The 23232-nt window shown below is 37.6% G+C and overlaps 1 protein-coding gene across 1 annotated transcript in view; it reads left to right on the top strand.

Moving 5' to 3' along the window:
* LOC117343804 (integrin alpha-9-like) overlaps positions 1-13120 on the top strand; it is a 60069-nt gene extending 46949 nt beyond the window's left edge. Inside the window, exons 15-21 of the mRNA XM_033906316.1 lie at positions 731-1221; positions 4069-4252; positions 6672-6773; positions 8098-8217; positions 9474-9566; positions 10444-10569; positions 11195-13120. Of these exons, the coding sequence (XP_033762207.1) occupies positions 731-1221; positions 4069-4252; positions 6672-6773; positions 8098-8217; positions 9474-9566; positions 10444-10569; positions 11195-11455 (1377 nt within the window). The 3' untranslated portion in view covers positions 11456-13120. The remainder of the gene's footprint in view (positions 1-730; positions 1222-4068; positions 4253-6671; positions 6774-8097; positions 8218-9473; positions 9567-10443; positions 10570-11194) is intronic.
* Positions 13121-23232: the final 10112 nt, after the last annotated feature.

Below are 23232 nucleotides of genomic sequence, written 5' to 3'. Positions count from 1 at the left end.
ATCGAGCTTCCTACTTTAACATTATGACATTGTGCGCTTCTGAAGGGACACAATGTCTTTACCACTGACAGAATAACGCGCTCCTTTTAATTCTATTCCATCGATGTGTAATTTTGATTAGTGCTGGAAACGACATTTTTTGTGAGGTGGGCACTTTTGATATGATTGGAATACGAAATTAGTCGTCGAAACAGCTATTTTTCTTATACAGTCGTACAGATATACATGCATATTAATCCGTGAGATAAATTACGTCTGTTTTCTAGCTAATGGCCTTATGAACCAGAAAAAAACTTAATGTCAAGGGTCACATAGAGCTAAGCAGTGTACACATATAACTGCAGTTAGCTATATCACTATGTATATCATAAAGACGATAATGCAATTTAAAGACTGCAGTGTTTGTTAAAATGATAAAACAGACGTCATATACGTAATGTGTTTTAATTTTAGTTTCTTTTCTATATTACAACTATAATTGATATACATGGTATTTCACACCACCACATTGTTTGTTCATTGTTATGATTATGATATTACTCCGTAGACAAAGGTATTATTTTTTAATGAAATAAGTACCATCATTACTAGTCTATAGCATCCCTTATTATTTTTATTGTAATTCTACCTGAATCGATCGCCTCGTAGTTATTAGACAAATGATTCAATGTATAGCGTTGTACAATTTATCTTTGATATTTGTGTCGGTGTTTTACATCTTGTGTTTCAGATTTCTATAATGAAAGACTGTGGCTCTGACGACATTTGTAGAAGTAGCCTGGCTCTGCTAAACACAACAGTTGTGATTGGGGAATCAAATTCCACATATACTATTGATGAAAGTAAAGACATCAAAATAAACATTTCGCTTATCAATCGTGGAGAAATAGCCTATGCGACTACCGTAAAATTAACAGTTCCAAGTAATTTAGTATTACGAGGAGGATGGAAAACAATGGGAAAATCCAGCACACCTGTTAATTGTAAGACAAGGCAGCTTAACTCAGAAAAATGTGATATAATATGTAATATTGGTGACGTCAAATTCCTTGATGACGTCATTGGCGTATCTATACAGCTAGCAACTAGATCAGAGTTTACGACAAAACGCTTCAGTATCATTTCATCAATTAACACGAGAAGTAGTGATACAATGGTTGACAGGAAGACAATGGTCACAGAGGTCAAAGTTCAGTACCTGCCGAGCATTAAGGTCACAGGGTAAGTACTGCCTTCGTTGGTTGCTTAATGATCGCACAATTCACGAAGTGTAAATCTCCAACAGCTTAACATTTTAAAAATGACGCAAATATACACATCGCAACATATATATCACAGTATATCGTCCTGACGTTTAAGTTCCCAGGGAGGAATGGGGGGACTTCAGGTTGGCGTGGTGTCCGTCCGTCCTTCAGATACTTTGCACTTTATCTCCTACACTACTTGTCACTGAAAAGTTATGCTTGGGTCATGGATTTAATGTGTTGAGAAGGCGTTTCATGTACCAGAATACGTTCAATTTTGCCTATATTTTGAAACTTGTTCAGGCCTGATCTTCCGCATTCCCTAGCTACGGAACTTCCACATTTGAACTTGCATTTGATAAAAGAACAAACTTGTGTAATAGAAACGCTGTCACTATATGCTATTGAATACTGTGGGGCTGTCAAAACTTTTGTGTCTAAAATAAGTTCATGACCGACACTAGCATCTGTGCAATTTCAGATTCGATGTAAAGTATCCTGACTCGTCATAAGGTCTAATATTGGCCCTACCATATTGTATTTTGTATAATATCGGACATTTTGAAAGCAAGTCAATTTACTAATGGTGTGCATTCACAAGGAATTATTCTCGGACACTGACCACCAATTGATATACCGATCGATGTTGCCCTTTATGAATAAGAATATGAAACTGGTTTATGAAAACAGAGACAGTGATTTCCGTTTTGTTTAATATAACTGCTCCACTATCCATCGCTTAAACATATGGTGTAATTACAAAATTGTATTTCTCATCTTATATTCTGAGCTTCTGAACTAAACCTAAGATGCAGAACAGTGTGCTTTATGGGTCTATTCCTAACTAATATTTCCTACCAGCGCTGATCTATAAATATACTGCTCATTCTCTTTAATGAGCTGGTCATTACAGCTCCCTGACAGTCGCAGTGCCGTCGGCGACCACCACGTACTTCGTTTGCTCTCAGAAAAAATGTGTTTGTCTCCATTTTGTATGTCTTCCCAATGCTTGTGCAGATCAATACATTTCCTTGTTAGGCCAAATTGAATCACTTCTAATCTAAATATTAGATTGCATGTGCTACGTAAAGAAAACTAGAGGTCTACATGTGAATGTGAGTGTTGATGATAAGTCATCAAGGCGGTTAATTGTCCCCTTCCTTACTTAATTAGATTTTCCTCTGTAAAAACTCCGCGTCCAGTTGGTGTCAGAACCACCACTTAACGTGGATTCAATGTGCCGTCACCAAACAGAGATTTTGTATTAGAATGAGGTTTCAGCGGAAGAATGACATAACTCTATAGAAAACCAATCTGACTCGGAACTTTATTTTTATCACCTTTTTTTTTTTTTTTGGCCGTGGCAGTAAAATTAAAGCGTTTTTTCGACGATGGTTAAACTGTTTTGCGTGGGGATATATATCTTATGACGGCGTAGATGACGTCCCGATTTAAGCTTCATCAAATTCAACATATTACCGCTGATAAGGTATCATTATTTAACGCAGCACGCTTATTAGTGAAATGTAATTTTTCAGGACCCGACGAAAAAGTTCGTTATCTTGAGCGAAAATATCTGGTTTCCTTGGGCTAAAAGACAATGAAACACAGCGACCCCCTTTATTAATCCTGGACAAATTTCACCTATTTTGCCGCTTTGGGAAAAATCACTCTCCTTTTGGCATCATTGACTTCTCCTAAAATGGCGAAATACCTTTATGATGTAGTTCAATATTATTTTTCCTGCATATAATACATTTATTTATAAAATCAGAAAATTGCATATATATCGTTTAACGAAATTCGATGAAATGTGGCAGTATTTTTACTCCTGGAAATGTCCAGAAGATATTATCGTACACATGTAAAGGGGGCTCAGTCATCGAAAAGACGCCACAGTCATGTTACTATCCAGATTGCCCCTCTTGAGCATACTTTTGTTGGACGAACTGGACAAAAGCTTTAGAAAACTCGACAATACCTCCAGCCTATATGTCACCAAGCCCACGCAAGCACTTGTATAGGATTGCAATAACATTCCGCGACTAACAATGAACAGAGTGATGGAGAGTAAAGAAAGTGATTGATGCAAGCAGCGTACAATCGGTATTCAGCTAATACGGGGAGTAAGGACGGGTCACATTATTATGACGGCGTTTAAGCCAATCTTGCTTGTAAACACACAATATCAACATCATCGCAACTGTTAAAGGCTTGTACCTTTAATATGAATTTCCATACAAAATAGATACAGTTTGTGACAATAATCATAGTTGTAAGGAAATTTTCACTTATAACTTTCCACAACACTTAAAGAAAACATTCTTCTATTATTCTGCTTCCATGGTATGCATGCATTAGACCGTTGTCTAGCAGTCTCTAGCATGAATACAATCAAATAGAAGATATCAATATTTATTATTTAGTCTTATGTAATTAAACACGAGCGTTTGTCTCATCTGGTTCTGCTTGAAAGATTTTAATAACAATATTATACGATATTTCGGTATAGAAATAGTCAGGATAATTAAGCAATAATAATTGTGATGACTATGGTCTACAGACTGGAACAGAATATCATACAAGTATTATGATAATTATTATTATTTTCCGGGTTACGCTTGAAATGATTTTCCAAATGGTTTCATGTACATTTTCATTTAGGTGATTAACGATGAAAACAGAGGAATCTTTTTCTTCATTTACGTTAAATCTGTTTTTTTTTTATCTTGTAGATCAGTGTACATACACTTTCATTCATAAAGTAGACGTACCTGTGTATCATATCATATGGGACTTTCACTATGTTTCTATTTCACCACAGGTTTTCTGCGCCTGATCAGCGCGTGATGTCCGAGGTGATATCTGGGAGACACGACTCTATAGGTCATGAGAAAATTACTCACATATTTGACGTCACCAACTATGGCCCAAGCTCCTTGTCCCGTGGGATCTTTACCATACAGTTACCGGTCAGGGAAAATATTATCGACCTACAAAAATATACGGTAGGTAGCAGTCTTTTAACAGAAAAGGAAAATAGAAAATGTCACATCAATCACATCTTCGTACATTCATTTTAGAATTTCTTGTGATCTGCAAATTAATCAAACCTGTGCAGGAGCGGGGAAAGCATAGGTCCTGCTGTATTCCATTACATGCTGATCGTAGAAGGCGAGTAAACGTGAGACCCAAGAATAAACGCGGATTTGCTTCAGAGTCTTGTATTTAGTCAAACGTTAGGATCTTTAGTCTTTCCTCAATAATCTGTTTTTCTGACACCCGTCCTCATATGACCCTGTCTGTTGGTGTCTCCTTGACACCCGTCTTCGTATGACCCTGTCTGTTGGTGTCTCCTTGACACCCGTCCTCGTATGACCCTGTCTGTTGGTGTCTCCTTGACACCCGTCCTCGTATGACCTGGTCTGTTGGTGTCTCCTTGACACCCGTCCTCATATGACCCTGTCTGTTGGTGTCTCCTTGACACCCGTCCTCGTATGACCCTGGCTGTTGGTGTCTCCTTGACACCCATCCTCGTATGACCTGTCTGTTGGTGTCTCCGTGACACCCGTCCTCGTATGACCTGTCTGTTGGTGTCTCCGTGACACCCGTCCTCGTATGACCTGTCTGTTGGTGTCTCCGTGGCACCCGTCCTCGTATGACCTGTCTGTTGCGGGGATATTAAACCCACACAAAAAAATGAAAAAACACGCAAGCAAATAAATATGATACTAATTCCCCAGAGATCGATGTTACTGTTCTCTGCTTCGATTTCAAGCCAGTGTACTACGTCATATACGGTTATCACGAATTAAGCTTTTCTGTGTGGATTGACCGTCTTAGACTTACTATATATTTATATACAAATGTAATTTGTTTTTATTTTGCCACAATTGTACATACGCAATCTTCTGAAATAATTACCTACAGTGCTTTAAAAATTGGATTGCGAGAATATCTCGCTAAGTTGCATTTGACACCGTATTACACTTGCCAGGCGGTATATTAATTACGCTAAGTATGACGCGAGCTATAATGCTCTGTAAGTCTAGCTTAGATATGTTATACTTATTTCCGTGAAGTGTACAGCTTATAACTTGGATGCTGATAAGTGCATTGTCATAACGGGCACTGACCTATCGCCACTGATCCGATCACAATGAGAGCAAGTAATTTGTAGCAGCACTTTTACAATCCCTGAAATATAAAGGACTTTCGCACCGAGGAGCTGTTGATTCTGTCAGTTCTTATTTCAGTGGTTATGTTGTCTTTACTGTGTATTGTTTATTCTTAGTTCATCATCATCATATTTTTTTTTATTTCTCTGTGTTTTATCGGCATTCGTATTTTATGAGAGCCCCGCACAAAAGGGCCGCCTATAGTTACCACCGTGTCCGTCTGTCTGTCAACACTTTTATTTCCGTGTAATAACTTGGGATTTCTTCGGCCGATCGAACTTAGCTTCATATAGTGCTTTCTTATTGAATGTGCTTGATTGGGACTGCTTTTCTTCGTCAAAGGTCAAAGGTCAAGGTCACTGTTGCTTAATATAACTTAAGTTTGCTCTGCCAGTCAACTTGTTACTTCAAAACGATCTACCTCAAACTTCATACAGTGCTTCCTTATTGCAAGTGCTTGCTTATAATTGCTTTTTCAAAATTCAAAGTTAAGGTCACTGTGACTAAAGTAAACAAATCATCTTCCATGCAAAATCTAGAGTTTACTTTGGCCAATCTTACTCAAACTTCTTTCAGTACTTCCATATTTGAAAAGTTTAATTAGAATCAATTTACAGTTTTTAATGTCAAAAGTCTCGACCACTGTTACTATCAATAGAAAATCTGTTTCCTTGTAATAAAATAAGTTTCCTTTTGGCCGATCGAACTAAAACTTCACAAAGAGCTTTCTTATTAAAATTGATTGGTTGTTTATAATAAACATCAACCTTGGCGATATTGTCAAATCGCTTCTTGTTGATTACGGAGGATATTTAGTCATATGGCAGTGTCTGTGTTCTAGTTAATATTCTTATTTTGTACCCTTTTGTGTTACATCTAATGATCTAATTTATGTACAATTGGCTATTGAAAGAATAAAGTGATGTTTGGGATCATTGATCTTACAAGGAACAATAACAGAACAGATTATTGTTACCTTTAAGCGAAAGAGATATGCCGTGTTGTGGAGGTTTTTAAACAGTTGTGTGGTTAAATTCAGATATTAAATTGACTGATATAAATAATGAAAGGTTTGAAATTAGATTTTTTTTCTTAAAGCAAGTGTAAGAAACACAGACAGTGGGTGTTTTTGGGTTTTTTCAGGGTCGCCATGGTTGTCTTATACATTTTGTACTGTTAAATCTAGCAATATGTTCTCTTTGTGTCACTGATTCATCCTACGGTTGAATAAACAATTGCCTTAATCTAGCTCGACACAGAACACGGAGTCCACTGTGAAGTAAACAGAAACTATAGTGTGCCTGCCAAATCTGAGACAAAAGATAACAGCATTGACACGAAAATGACGATAGTAAGTTTGCTAAATACTCTACTTTCCTTTTATAGATAATTTATTGACACAAAAACAATAGGGATTACACAGTTTAACAGTCAGCAAAGATGAAGTTGTGGGCGGGAAAATCTAAGATAAAACAAAACATATCATGAACAGATGTCTGTACTTTAAAGGAGTCCGTGGGCGTCAAACAAAGAGGGAGACAATGTAATTAGAAAACGAAGGCCATACACGTAGTAAGCAAAAAAAGATACCAGGGGGTACGAAACTGATATGGAAGACCTTCACGGGGGTGTACATGTCGGCAATAACATGTACACCCCTTGTACATATAAGTGCCGACTCCAAATGTAAATGCCTTCCATATCAGTTTCTTGCCCCCGTGTACATGTTTTGTGCCGATTCAATAAAACTGACATTTGGAGTTTTTGCTATTTATTGATGTACAAGGGGACACCACACTAAGTGATAGTGAATAAGACATCAACATCTGGAGTCGTTACTAAACATGTACACGGGGGCATCAAACGATAGGTAAGATATCTACAACTGGAGTCGGTACTAAATATGTACACGGGGACATCAAACGATAGGTAAGACATCTACAACTGGAGTCGGTACTAAATATGTACACGGGGACATCAAACGATAGGTAAGACATGTACATCTGGAGTCGGTACTAAATATGTACACGGGGGCATCAAACGATAGGTAAGACATCAACATCTGGAGTCGGTACTAAACATGTACACGGGGACATCAAACGATAGGTAAGACATGTACACGGGGACATCAAACGATAGGTAAGACATCTACATCTGGAGTCGGTACTAAACATGTACACGGTGGCATCAAACGATAGGTAAGACATGTACACGGGGCAGCTCACGAAAGATATGGCATATGGAATTGGAGTCGGTACTTTATATGTACACAAATTAGTGGGGGTAGATCATCTTGAACCTTAGTCGATATGCCCTAAATCAAATCCAGAGAACCATGAAAGTCATGTATCATGTTTTATCAATCAGGGAAAATTACCAAAAATTCGTTACGCCGCGAATGAATCGCATGACTATGGGAGTCAGTAAAATAATTTCCATAAAAAAACCAGTGATTTACCACAGTCTCAAGCTAACAGTAAACATGCATATAATAATCGTTATTATCTGGGGTTTTCTCATTTTATTTAATTGCATGGAAAAACTTAAGTCATTTGACATTTATAAATAGGATGACTTTTAAGCTTTATTTATTTCAAACTTCCAAAAGCTGCCAGTGTATAGTTCTTGGATAACCATATTTCCTTTCGTTTTTATATATTTTATCTTTGCACTAGAACTGTGAACATTTCCCTTGCGTGCTCATTACGTGTGACATCTGGGAGCTGTCTCCACAACAGTCCATCACACTAAAGGCTTACTTGGCCGTGTCCTGGAGATTCTTTGGTGCTAATAAGGTATGGCGTTTGTGCTGTCAAATGATAGTTAATACTCATATTTGTCTTTGTATCCACACCAACGTTTACGTGCTAGTCTATAGCAACGAACTTTGTTTTATATTTAGATCATTGAGTGTAGAAATCAAATCGGGAGAAGAGAGAGATTTTGCGCTAAAATCGTTGGCTTTTCAGTACTGTTTTGAACTAGCAAAATTCATCCTGGAAATGTTTTAAATAGCCCTGTTCAATGTTTAATACCACCGAATTATTGGTTGAGCATTATACCGAATTGTGTGAATCATATATTTTGTGTGTTCGATATACATTTTAAGGATTGGATCATTTGATGTGGATGCTTTTAACTTTTTGATATAATTTTTTGGCATATTATGCAATTTAAAGAAGTTCATATGTGTCTATGTGTGTGCTAAACATGAATGTTTTTTATGTAACTCTGGTAAATACTAGCCGCAATATAACGCTCGGCTAGACAGATCTCTTTAGCTCGATCGGATGAGCGTAAGACTAGTTAGCCAGAGGTAGTGATTTGAATTTAATAAATCATGTGCTGTGTTACATTGGCGCCCATGTCGGGACCCAGGAAAAATAATCAGCCATGCTCAACAAGCATCGCTCTTAATTACCCCTAGAAAAAGCTAGAGGGCGAGTTTTTTCCTAAGGGTAACCCTGGTATATACCGCTTGGCTAGAGATATCTTCTCTTTAGCTCGATCGGTTGAGCGTTATGTTAGTAAGCTAGAGGGCAGGGTTTGATCCCTAACGAAGGCAGTGATTTTAATTTATTTAATCACGTGCTCTGTAATATGTATTTACTGTCATTATCGGCCTGTTGTCAAGGTTATCAACTATATTACCCTGGATCCTTGTTCATTATGACTTCACAATATAAATAATGATGTGTTATAAATTAAAACTGTCTCAACGGTGATTTCCGTTTCCACGTTTCATGTTTCCAATGCTCACAAAAGCCTTTTTTTAAATTTAATGAAAAGACATGAAATGAAATTTGTTTTACATTCTTTACATGTATTTGGTTTGTTTAGTTTTGTGCATATGATAATGATATATACATATAAAATTATGTGATACAGGTTTTGTTTATGATATAAAGTCCTATGTCAGTAACAGTTTGAGTATAGTTATTATGTTTGTTTACTACATGAAGGGAGTATTCGTGGGGACCTCAATTTATCATACGCCATATTTAGTACATATAAGCTAAACAGGCTGTTACCAAGTATATATACATTCCAGAAAGTAAGACGTATCCGATTGGAGTCTTCCACTTTGTTTATTTACGACGGGGATCTGGGTCCGAAAGTCGACGACAAGAAAACAGGGACATCGGTACGTCTTGATCATGTTATTAGCGTTAGTTTATTGACGGATTAAAATAATTTGGTATCATTTCACTTATTAATTATTTATGAATGTGCTGTGTTTCTGGTCTGCATATACTGTCTGTGGTATTTTAAAATGGTGCTTCATCACTTCATACAGTAGTTGTCCAGACATTATTCATTGTAGATCGTAGATTACTTTGATTGACATTGCATCGTGTTATTTTCATAAATACATGTAAAACATTACTTTTTTTTCTTTTTGTTTTCTTCTTTTTCTTTACTAAATACAAAATGTATAAAAAATAAAATATACATGTACCATAGCACAGCGTTAAACTGAAAATGCTACGAGACAAATTTGATAAGGAAGACTGGTAGTAAAAATTTATGAAATTGTATGTCATTAAAAAATCTGATATTTAAATCTTGGTTACCTTAAAGAGCTCTACATAGTATTTATAGGAAAGATGTCAAACTCCAATTGAAACTGTTGCAATAAAAATGTATTCATTTTTATTTTAAAAATCAGAAATTAATTAAATGATATAAAGCCGATATATTGGCCTATTCTTAGTGAGTTCACAGTTTTCATGTGGATGTAATATATGTTATATCTTGACTGCCTCAACCACTCGCATATTTTATCATAACAATGGTATTGCTTTATTGATACAGTATCAAGATTTTAACATATAGTAGTTTATCTATCTATTTACATTTCCTTTTGATTAAATCTAATTCGATAATTATATAATACTGTTACCTTAAAATAATTGTTATGAATTGATAGCGAGACAAGCAAGCATCATAGGGTTATAATTCCGATATATCCTCCAATAGTAAAATGCTAATACCTTCCCTTTTGTTGTTCATTACTACAGGTAACTACAGATTTCCTCATTTACAAAGAAGAGTTACAAACTGGCAAACTACAGCTGTGGATAGTTCTTGTTAGCTTCTGTGCAGGCATTATTGTTTTTATGATTATTGGGATAATCCTACTCAGGGTGAGTTGGCATTTCAGAAAAAAAAATACATCCTTAATGGGTATCTTCTGAGCAACATATTGACTACAGTTGAAATGTTTATCAATTAATTTGATAACTTTAGCACGCATACACAATATTTTTATAAGAAAATTTATAAAGCCAAGAAATCGTAGAATGAACAACCATATGATTAATCAACTGCTTTATACAGCAAACCATGTTTCAATAATGCACCGTTTAAAATTTGTTGAAGAGAAAGAATGTAGTTCTAGTTCAAAGTCGATTAGAAGAGAACAAAATCAAATGTTTATAAGGAGATCCGTGAAACGCTCCAAGAATATCTCGAAAATATGTTTCAGGTTTTCAAATAGAGAACCGCAGAAGAGACAATGAAACCGCCAGGCGTAAAAAAAAAATAACTTCGGATATGACAGTTCTTAATCATTATATCACTTCTGTTAATCAAATATAATTAATCAAATCAAAAAGAAAGAAAGTGATAAATCAAAACTTGAATGCAAATAATCGTGAGATCCTACTACATTGTATATTATCTAGAAAAATTACAACCTGAACATTGAACTGAAAATAAATTCAAACGTTTTATTATTGTACATGCTGCTTTTTTTTAAATTTTACTTAGGTTGGTTTCTTCCGAAGGAAACATCGTGAGGACCTACTTACTTTAAGGAAGTTACGGTCTAGACATTTCGGGAGGTCTCGCGTAAGTTCTGAAGAGACGAGTGACGGAGGGGAAGGTAGCAACGAGAATCTCGTCATGGCAATGGACTACAGGACAGTGGCTTATGACTTGTCAGGAGAGTCATCACCTGATTCACCGATCTCCCGAACGTTTGATGACACTGATTATTTAGAACCTATTCAAACACTCGTGAGATCATGATTGAAATATTGAAAAAAATCTCATATTGAAAGCTTTTTTATTTGCATATTTTTACCGTATAATGTAATTTGGCGTAAAAACTGTTTGAAACCAGCACATTTCATGTTCATTTTTACCATGTCTACATTATTTTGTCATTTAATGACATCAATTTGGATATCTGTATTGAGAAAATCGGGTTACTGATTCCGGAAGATGTAAGGATGCGACTTCTGGTTCAGTGCTGAGACACACTCTACAATCTATCGATTTTTCTGTGGTCCAGGTCCAATATGATTTTCTACAGCATCGCATTTCTTCAGATACAGTGTTTTTTTTCTATAGCATCACGATCACATTTCTTCAGAAAGTGTTTTTTCCTCATTAGATATATAACATGGACGACGGTTGCCTGTTCCAGTTGCATCAACATTTTTTTATGATTTTAATTGGGTACGTTCTGTGTCGTATCAGGTTTCATGTTGATGTATGCAACTTCAGGTACTGAATGACCCCTACTCTATTATATTAATGCGCCACCATGTTAACATCAAACGTGTTAAGATTATATTTAGGTTAACCAGAGTAGGAAAAAATACATCGCAACTTTCGTCCACCATATGTGTCTATGGTTAACCATTGACATATCTTTTCCTAGGCTTCACAAAAATAAACTCTACAGAAAGAAAATGAAATTTCTTTATCGAAGGACCATGAGTTCATTTGAGATGTTTAACCTATACCGCTTCCAAACCTTTTTTTCTTGTTAAAATAAGTTGATATATTATGTTTGTCGTTTGTTACAGTTAGTGGATTTCTTACCTATTGCATGACCTAAACCCATTTCAAAGGCAAAACGTTTTTTTTTTTTTTATTTCAACGCAGCAATCAAGAATGACCGATTTTAAGATCTCATTGTATAACATATTTATATGACGCCTATAAAGAATCATTAATTTTAAGTTATGTAAATTATCCTTTTATGAAAGTTCATCGGAGTCAAAGTCCATTTTTGGTTCGTTTGAATTGCTTCGACCTTAACCAGTTTTGCGATCATGTGATATGTCTTTACTATTTCTAGGACAACAAGAAAACAATCGAACAATGCGAGTTGTTAGGGATACTTGTGTTACTAAATATAAGAATTGTACATGCACTCACCTCGTTAGATTTACTTTTGTCATGATGTTAATGACATGCACAAGCTCTTGGTTTTAATCATGTATGTTGGCCAGTTGATAAAAACCCGTACTTACAAATACACGAAATTGTTGTTTCACTAATGGTACAATGTATATAATTTTGCAATGTCAAAATATTTACTGCTTCAAATTTGCATTGTAATATACTGCCATAATTGCTACTAAGTACTCGTACATTTACAGAACACAATGTGCTGCTTTATGCTAGGTAATGTCATTTTTGACAGTCTACTGACATGTTGCATCATATTGCAGTTTTGCATATTACAGTAAGACATTATGTAACTGTTACAAAGTACGGCATTACATTGTGTACATGTATCATCTATATTTTGTTCTTATGATCTCAAGTTGAAATTTATCTAAACTGAAGTTGAGTTGAACGATTATTCATTTACAGTATGATGATTAAATTATTATTATTGTAATAGTTTGTAAATATTGTTCATATCCTGTGTTTTTAGTAAAAAAGATCAAATTCGAACTACTGTGTTTTTGACCATCATTCATTGCAGGTATAATCCATGACTTTTCATTAGCTTCAAAGGTAGGATCCGCTTGCCACTATACATATGTATATACAGTCAAACCTGTCTATAACGACCGCCCAAGGGGAGGCAGAAAAACGGTCACTATAGACATGTTGCCTTTATAGACAGGTCAAAATTATCGCACCAACCAATTTTCGTGACACTGCCATAAATAACTTGTCATTGAACAAGGTATTCAGAAGACCAGTCAGGAGTCAAATAAATGCATAAACTTTATAAATCTGAAGAGTTTAATCTTTTATGATTTTGTGGACCAAAAGACAAAATATAACTCAAAATGGTCTTATATATACAGTACTTTAAAAAAAATATTTTGTTCTGAAATAATGCTATATGTATCTATCAAGTTATCTCCCTTTCTTTCTTAAATAAAGAAAAAGAATACACAATAATTAATTAATTATATTTGTGTTGCGACTAATTATTTTGTGATATAGTCTAACTTCTTAAAACCAAAAGATTTTTTTTCTGACCCAAATTGAAATCCGGATATTTGTGGCAGTTTACGACTTTTTATTAGTATTGACTAATTAAAGATGGCGGCAGTACAAACGCTAGTACCGACAGCTACGATTAAGAAAGGCATTATTGGCTTTCATGTGAGTAAATCTTGTTGACAGATATGACCAGTGTTTGATATTGAAGTGATGAATCCTAGTTGTAATCACAAAATTAACTGACCGTGTCAAATGAAGCCACCTATGCACAGTTGTAATGTAATACCGACACGCATGGTGACCCGACCTGCCGACTCCTCTCTCACCGAGCCCAAGGCCAGGACAGCTACAGTAATTATAGACAAACAGGTGGTAGGGGTCTTTTGTTTATATAATCAGGCCAGGGTTGTGGTGGTCCTTTGTTTATATAATCAGGCCAGGGTCGTATAATCAGGCCAGGGTCGATCTGTCTGAATTTTCCGGAGATTTTATGATGGATGACTGCCGAGAGCAGAAGATGGCTGACAGAAATCGGTCGCTATAGAACACAAATTAGCGACCGCCGTTCCAAATCACCGGTCGTTAGTCACATTAGACAGGTAGTCGCTATACAGAGGGTCGTTATATAGTAAAATCTCACGTGGAATCTTAAAATCGGTTGTTATAGACAGGCAGTCGTTATATACAGGGGGTCGTTAGAGCAGGTTTGACTATACTATTATATATGTGTGTTTGTCTGTGCAATAGTACAGAATATTTGACACGAGGTACTGGTAATCGACCGATGTACTATCGCAAGAGGCCGAAGACCGAGTGCAATAAAACATCAGTGGATTACTCTGCAATAGTCATTTTATCCATGCAATCGTTCAAAATATAGCTTATACGTAAAGTTAAGAAAAATAAAACGCATTATGTAATAAACATATATATACAACTGAACTGCTAGTCTTGACCATAATCACCACTACACCGGGAATGTCATCACCCAGTCACCACTGCACTCATACAGTCATCAATCACTCCACCATACAGTCACCACTAATCCCACCATACAGTCACCACTAATCCCACCATACAGTCACCACTAATCCCACCATAGAGTCACCACTAATCCCACCATACATTCAACACTAATCCCACCATACAGTCACCACTAATCCCACCATACAGTCACCACTAATCCCACAATACAGTCACCACTAATCCCACAATACAGTCACCACTAATCCCACCATACATTCAACACTAATCCCACCATACAGTCACCACTAATCCCACCATACATTCAACACTAATCCCACCATACAGTCACCACTAATCCCATAATACAGTCACAACTAATCCCACCATACAGTCACCACTAATCCCACCAAACACTCACCTCTCACTCCACTAAACAGTAACCTCTCACTCCACTAAACAGTAACCTCTCACTCCACTAAACAGTAACCTCTAACTCCACTAGACAGTAACCTCTCATTCCACTAAACAGTAACCTCTAACTCCACTAAACAGTAACCTCTCACTCCACTAGACAGTAACCTCTAACTCCACTAGACAGTAACCTCTAACTCCACTAAACAGTAACCTCTAACTCCACTAGACAGTAACCTCTCACTCCACTAAACAATAACCTCTCACTCCACTAGACAGTAACCTCTAACTCCACTAAACAGTAACCTCTCACTCCACTAAACAGTAACCTTTAACTCCACTAAACAGTAATCTCTCACTCCACTAAACAGTAACCTCTCACTCCACTAAACAGTAACCTCTCACTCCACTAAACAGTAACCTCTCACTCCACTAAACAGTAACCTCTAACTCCACTAAACAGTAACCTCTCACTCCACTAAACAGTAACCTCTCACTCCACTAAACAGTAACCTCTAACTCCACTAAACAGTAACCTCTAACTCCACTAAACAGTAACCTCTCACTCCACTAAACAGTAACCTCTCACTCCACTAAACAGTAACCTCTCACTCCACTAAACAGTAACCTCTCACTCCACTAGACATTAACCTCTAACTCCACTAAACAGTAACCTCTAACTCCACTAGACATTAACCTCTAACTCCACTAAACAGTAACCTCTAACTCCACTAAACAGTAACCTCTAACTCCACTAAACAGTAACCTCTCACTCCACTAGACAGTAACCTCTAACTCCACTAGACAGTAACCTCTAACTCCACTAGACATTAACCTCTAACTCCACTAAACAGTAACCTCTCACTCCACTAGACAGTAAGCTCTAACTCCACTAAACAGCAACCTCTAACTCCACTAGACAGTAACCTCTCACTCCACTAAACAGTAACCTCTAACTCCACTAGACAGTAACCTCTCACTCCACTAAACAGTAACCTCTCACTCCACTAAACAGTAACCTCGAACTCCACTAGACATTAACCTCTAACTCCACTAAACAGTAACCTCTAACTCCACTAAACAGTAACCTCTAACTCCACTAAACAGTAACCTCTCACTCCACTAGACAGTAACCTCTAACTCCACTAGACAGTAACCTCTAACTCCACTAAACAGTAACCTCTAACTCCACTAGACAGTAACCTCTCACTCCACTAAACAGTAACCTCTCACTCCACTAAACAGTAACCTCTAACTCCACTAGACAGTAACCTCTCACTCCTCTAAACAGTAACCTCTCACTCCACTAAACAGTAACCTCTAACTCCACTAGACATTAACCTCTAACTCCACTAAACAGTAACCTCTAACTCCACTAAACAGTAACCTCTAACTCCACTAAACAGTAACCTCTAACTCCACTAGACAGTAACCTCTAACTCCACTAGACAGTAACCTCTAACTCCACTAAACAGTAACCTCTAACTCCACTAGACAGTAACCTCTCACTCCACTAAACAATAACCTCTCACTCCACTAGACAGTAACCTCTAACTCCACTAGACAGTAACCTCTAACTCCACTAAACAGTAACCTCTCACTCCACTAAACAGTAACCTTTAACTCCACTAGACAGTAACCTCTGACTCCACTAAACAGTTACCTCTAACTCCACTAGACAGTAACCTCTCACTCCACTAAACAGTAACCTCTCACTCCACTAAACAGTAACCTCTAACTCCACTAAACAGTAACCTCTAACTCCACTAAACAGTAACCTCTCACTCCACTAAACAGTAACCTCTCACTCCACTAGACAGTAACCTCTCACTCCACTAGACATTAACCTCTAACTCCACTAAACAGTAACCTCTAACTCCACTAAACAGTAACCTCTAACTCCACTAAACAGTAACCTTTAACTCCACTAAACAGTAACCTCTCACTCCACTAAACAGTAACCTCTCACTCCACTAAACAGTAACCTCTCACTCCACTAAACAGTCACCTCTAACTCCACTAGACAGTAACCTCTAACTCCACTAAACAGTAACCTCTCACTCCACTAGACAGTAACCTCTAACTCCACTAAACAGCAACCTCTAACTCCACTAGACAGTAACCTCTCACTCCACTAAACAGTAACCTCTAACTCCACTAGACAGTAACCTCTCACTCCACTAAACAGTAACCTCTCACTCCACTAAACAGTAACCTCTAACTCCACTAGACATTAACCTCTAACTCCACTAAACAGTAACCTCTAACTCCACTAAACAGTAACCTCTAACTCCACTAAACAGTAACCTCCTACTCCACTAGACAGTAACCTCTAACTCCACTAGACAGTAACCTCTAACTCCACTAAACAGTAACCTCTAACTCCACTAGACAGTAACCTCTCACTCCACTAAACAGTAACCTCTCACTCCACTAAACAGTAACCTCTAACTCCACTAGACAGTAACCTCTCACTCCTCTAAACAGTAACCTCTCACTCCACTAAACAGTAACCTCTAACTCCACTAGACATTAACCTCTAACTCCACTAAACAGTAACCTCTAACTCCACTAAACAGTAACCTCTAACTCCACTAAACAGTAACCTCTAACTCCACTAGACAGTAACATCTAACTCCACTAAACAGTAACCTCTAACTCCACTAAACAGTAACCTTTAACTCCACTAGACAGTAACCTCTGACTCCACTAAACAGTAACCTCTAACTCCACTAAACAGTAACCTCTAACTCCACTAAACAGTAACCTCTAACTCCACTAGACAGTTACCTCTAACTCCACTAAACAGTAACCTCTAACTCCACTAAACAGTAACCTCTAACTCCACTAAACAGTAACCTCTCACTCCACTAAACAGTAACCTCTCACTCCACTAGACAGTAACCTCTCACTCCACTAGACATTAACCTCTAACTCCACTAAACAGTAACCTCTAACTCCACTAAACAGTAACATCTAACTCCACTAAACAGTAACCTTTAACTCCACTAAACAGTAACCTCTCACTCCACTAAACAGTAACCTCTCACTCCACTAAACAGTAACCTCTCACTCCACTAAACAGTCACCTCTAACTCCACTAGACAGTAACCTCTAACTCCACTAAACAGTAACCTCTCACTCCACTAGACAGTAACCTCTAACTCCACTAAACAGCAACCTCTAACTCCACTAGACAGTAACCTCTCACTCCACTAAACAGTAACCTCTAACTCCACTAGACAGTAACCTCTCACTCCACTAAACAGTAACCTCTCACTCCACTAAACAGTAACCTCTAACTCCACTAGACATTAACCTCTAACTCCACTAAACAGTAACCTCTAACTCCACTAAACAGTAACCTCTAACTCCACTAAACAGTAACCTCTAACTCCACTAAACAGTAACCTCTCACTCCACTAGACAGTAACCTCTAACTCCACTAGACAGTAACCTCTAACTCCACTAAACAGTAACCTCTAACTCCACTAGACAGTAACCTCTCACTCCACTAAACAGTAACCTCTCACTCCACTAGACAGTAACCTCTCACTCCACTAAACAGTAACCTCTAACTCCACTAGACAGTAACCTCTAACTCCACTAGACAGTAACCTCTAACTCCACTAAACAGTAACCTCTAACTCCACTAGACAGTAACCTCTAACTCCACTAAACAGTAACCTCTAACCCCACTAAACAGTAACCTCTAACTCCACTAGACAGTAACCTCTCACTCCACTAAACAGTAACCTCTCACTCCACTAAACAGTAACCCCTCACTCCGCTAGACAGTAACATCTAACTCCACTAAACAGTAACCTCTAACTCCACAAGACAGTAACCTCTCACTCCACTAAACAGTAACCTCTCACTCCACTAGACAGTAACCTCTCACTCCACTAAACAGTAACCTCTCACTCCACTAGACAGTAACCTCTCACTCCACTAGACAGTAACCTCTCACTCCACTAGACAGTAACCTTTCACTCCACTAAACAGTAACCTCTCACTCCTCTAAACAGTAACCTCTCACTCCACTAAACAGTAACCTCTAACTCCACTAAACAGTAACCTCTCACTCCACTAAACAGTAACCTCTCACTCCACTAGACAGTAACCTCTCACTCCAATAAACAGTAACCTCTCACTCCACTAAACAGTAACCTCTCACTCCACTAAACAGTAACCTCTCACTCCACTAGACAGTAACCTCTCACTCCACTAAACAGTAACCTCTAACTCCACTAAACAGTAACCTCTCACTCCACAAAACAGTAACCTCTCACTCCACTAAACAGTAACCTCTCACTCCACTAAACAGTAACCTCTCACTCCACTAGACAGTAACCTCTAACTCCACTAAACAGTAACATCTAACTCCACTAAACAGTAACCTCTCACTCCACTAAACAGTAACCTCTAACTCCACTAAACAGTAACCTCTAACTCCACTAGACAGTAACCTCTAACTCCACTAAACAGTAACCTCTAACTCCACTAAACAGTAACCTCTCACTCCACTAAACAGTAACCTCTCACTCCACTAAACAGTAACCTCTAACTCCACTAAACAGTAACATCTAACTCCACTAAACAGTAACCTCTAAGTCCACTAGACAGTAACATCTCACTCCACTAAACAGTAACCTCTAACCCCACTAAACAGTAACCTCTCACTCCACTAGACAGTAGCCTCTCACTCCACTAAACAGTCACCTCTCACTCCACTAAACAGTAACCTCTCACTCCACTAAACAGTAACATCTAACTCCACTAGACAGTAACCTCTCACTCCACTAGACAGTAACCTCTCACTTCACTAAACAGTAACCTCTTACTCCACTAAACAGTAACCTCTAACTCCACTAAACAGTAACCTCTCACTCCACTAAACAGTAACCTCTAACTCCACTAAACAGTAACCTCTCACTTCACTAAACAGTAACCTCTAACTCCACTAAACAGTAACCTCTAACCCCACTAAACAGTAACCTCTCACTCCACTAAACAGTAACCTCTAACCCCACTAAACAGTCACCTCTCACCCCACTAAACAGTAACCTCCTAACTCCACTAAACAGTAACCTCTCACTTCACTAAACAGTAACCTCTCACTCCACTAGACAGTAACCTCTCACTCCACTAGACAGTAACCTCTCACTCCACTAGACAGTAACCTCTCACTCCACTAAACAGTAACCTCTAACCCCACTAAACAGTCACCTCTAACCCCACTAAACAGTCACCTCTCACCCCACTAAACAGTCACCTCTAACCCCACTAAACAGTAACCTCTAACCCCACTAAACAGTAACCTCTCACTCCACTAAACAGTAACCTTTAACTCCACTAAACAGTAACAACTAACTCCACTAGACAGTAACCCCTCACTCCACTAGACAGTCACCACTAATTCAACCTTGCTGTCACCACAAATCCGACTTTACAGTAACCACTAAACCAACAATGCACTCACCACCATTTGGCTTGTCAAACAATTATATGATTACTGCACCCTATGTGCGCCACTATTTGTTCTCCGATCATATTGGGATATAAGAGTGTATATTAAGTGAGGAATAAGTATATTTACGTTGGAGAGTAATGTAAATCCATGACTTTGCAAGTTTTACTCTTTATTCTTAACGAACCAGCATAAAATTCAAATACGAAAGCAATATAACAAATGAGGAAATCGTTGTATGGAATTAAAATATTTTCTATAGTTATATGAAAAATTCATTACATATCATCTATTCACGCGAAAAAGATTTGCATATTTATGATTTATGATTTATAACGCTCCCGGACACCCGTTAAAACTTAGTCAGCCGCGCGTAACGTTTCACTGTATCATCATATTATTGTGATGTTAACTAAAACCATCTTCTTGGCGATTGTGTCAAATGTGTAACTGAAATGTCCCCAAACGCCGGAGTTACGTTGTTTAAACCAGTCTGGTTACGTGTATGGAATAACGTACAGTTAGGTTAACATCCTATTATATAGTCATAGTTTTACCTATTAAGACCACTTGGAGAATTAAATCAAATTTTAACCTGGTTTCATCATGTATTACACTTAATTACCTAATAAGCAATCATGATTTTGATTGGTTTTGTATTGTTAAGTGTCATATCAACAACTTTGTTGTTTTAGAACATCTCCGGTATATGATGTGTCATTTGGAATGCTGCGGGATACTCATGCTTTCTCTTTGTGACATCAAGGAACTGGTGCCGACATTTTAGTGCTACCTCACTGAAACACACTGCCGAGGACATCTAGCAGGACCCTCCACCCGGTCACTTTATACTTATAATGGGTGACCCAGTCGTCCCACTCCCAAATGTTGACCGATAAGCAGTCATTGCTAACAATGTATATAGGGACCACAGAACCAAATCAAAAATAGAATGTGGGTTTTCCCCGTTTGGGCAGAAGATTTAATAGGAAGGTGAATACATCGGGGCCTACTGATTGGACATTAAGGTGAGAGAAGTTTCCAAAGTTTTAATATGTGGGTCGGGCAATACATATAGATGTAAAATATATAGAAAAACAGTTATTTTTTTGCTAGCCTGTTTTTGTCAGGGGGAGGTAAGTAAGTGTGTATTTTGTTGTTAATTTAGATGAATTTTTGGTGCTGATTTCAATACAAGATGGCGGCCCCCATATAAAAAAAGTTCAAATTGGTAGAATTTTTTATAATTCCATTTAGAGGTTTCCGAGATGACATACTTCAAAATTATTGCTACTGGACCAGTGTTGAAAACTCCATTTAAGCAGTACAGTGATAAACGTTAACATTACCGTCTATGGGAAATCATTTGGTTCCGTGGTCCCTATACTACATGTATATGGTATGTCTCGGCCGGATTGGGTGCCGGTGGAGGTATTGCAAGCATGGAAATTGTACCATATATTGTGTGAAGAATTTTGTCGATTGGAAGCTGTGGTAACTTAACAATCCAATCCACATCAATCTGGAGACAAGAGCGAGAGAACAATGAGGAAATAATTACATCCTCAGAGGAATCACGTGACAACTGGAGCCAGACAGTCGAATTGCGGTCAGATGGACACGAGCAGTTAAGGAAGTTACAATTAAGATGATTAGCAGAAAGTCGTTTTGTTACCCAAAGGTAGTAAATGTTAACAATTTCCCCTCCCGCCCAGATTAATGGTAGCTTACGGACATACTTGTTACCGTGTTTATATCTATATGTGGCTTGTGAATCTTTTACCACCCAATACTTAAAGATCAAGCTGCAGACAAGATCGGGAGAACACTGAGGATATGTTTGGAACCAAAAGCCTTCCTCAGCGGGAAGAACGCTCAATAAAATCAAACAAAACATGCCTACTGATTCACCTGCAATCCCCATAATGTAAGGCATTTAAATTGTCAGACAAAGTAGAAAAATATATAGGTGTCTGGTGTAATAAACACTCCGTGGTGTTAGAAACTATTACAAAATGTAGGTCAGTACTTACTGTACGCATTGCACGCATTGCACCTGCACGTGACGTCTTCGCTGATGTAATGTATAAGTATCAATAAACTATAGTTAAGAAAAGGAAAACTTATTTATCTATTTTTCATTCGTTAGTTATATTTAACTTATATAAACTAATATTTTGTACCTGTGCACTTGTTTTATATATTTCCTTTTCCTTTAATATTCTTACCTCCGTCAAAGAGTAACTATGATCGATTGCAACATATTTTACACTTTACAGCCCTCCAAAATTTGACTGTTCACATGACTTTAACAAAATAAACCAAATCAAACCACTCCAAAATTTTAGCGTCTTATATTTTAAGTCTAACTGGATGAATAATTTATTCTTTGAAAGAAATCGTTTGTTAGACATATTTCTATATCGTGTAACATTTTATACATTTTTGTGAGCAGCAATGTATGCACATCTCAGACAGTTACGGAATATTGAATATAAAGTTAATCTTTGGCTACGATATATCTCCTGGCCTAGTTCGGGCAAATTTGAAATATGCGGTGAGCACGCAAGGCACTGCAGCGTGCTTTTTCCATGGATGGTTGCTAATAACACATTTTATTTCACATAACAAAGAAGTTACCTTCCTTCTAATGAAAGATATATAATGCAGCCAGTTAATGTGCCTGGTGTCTGATGAAAAATATCTATTGGCTAAAATATAATGATCAATGCTCATTTGCTTTTGCCTAAATAATCTGGAA

Source organism: Pecten maximus, chromosome 15 (genome assembly GCF_902652985.1).
Source record: "Pecten maximus chromosome 15, xPecMax1.1, whole genome shotgun sequence".
In the NCBI taxonomy this organism is placed as follows: Eukaryota; Metazoa; Mollusca; class Bivalvia; order Pectinida; family Pectinidae; genus Pecten; species Pecten maximus.
Note: the sequence above shows the minus strand (reverse complement) of the source record. Positions and strands in the feature narration are given on the sequence as shown.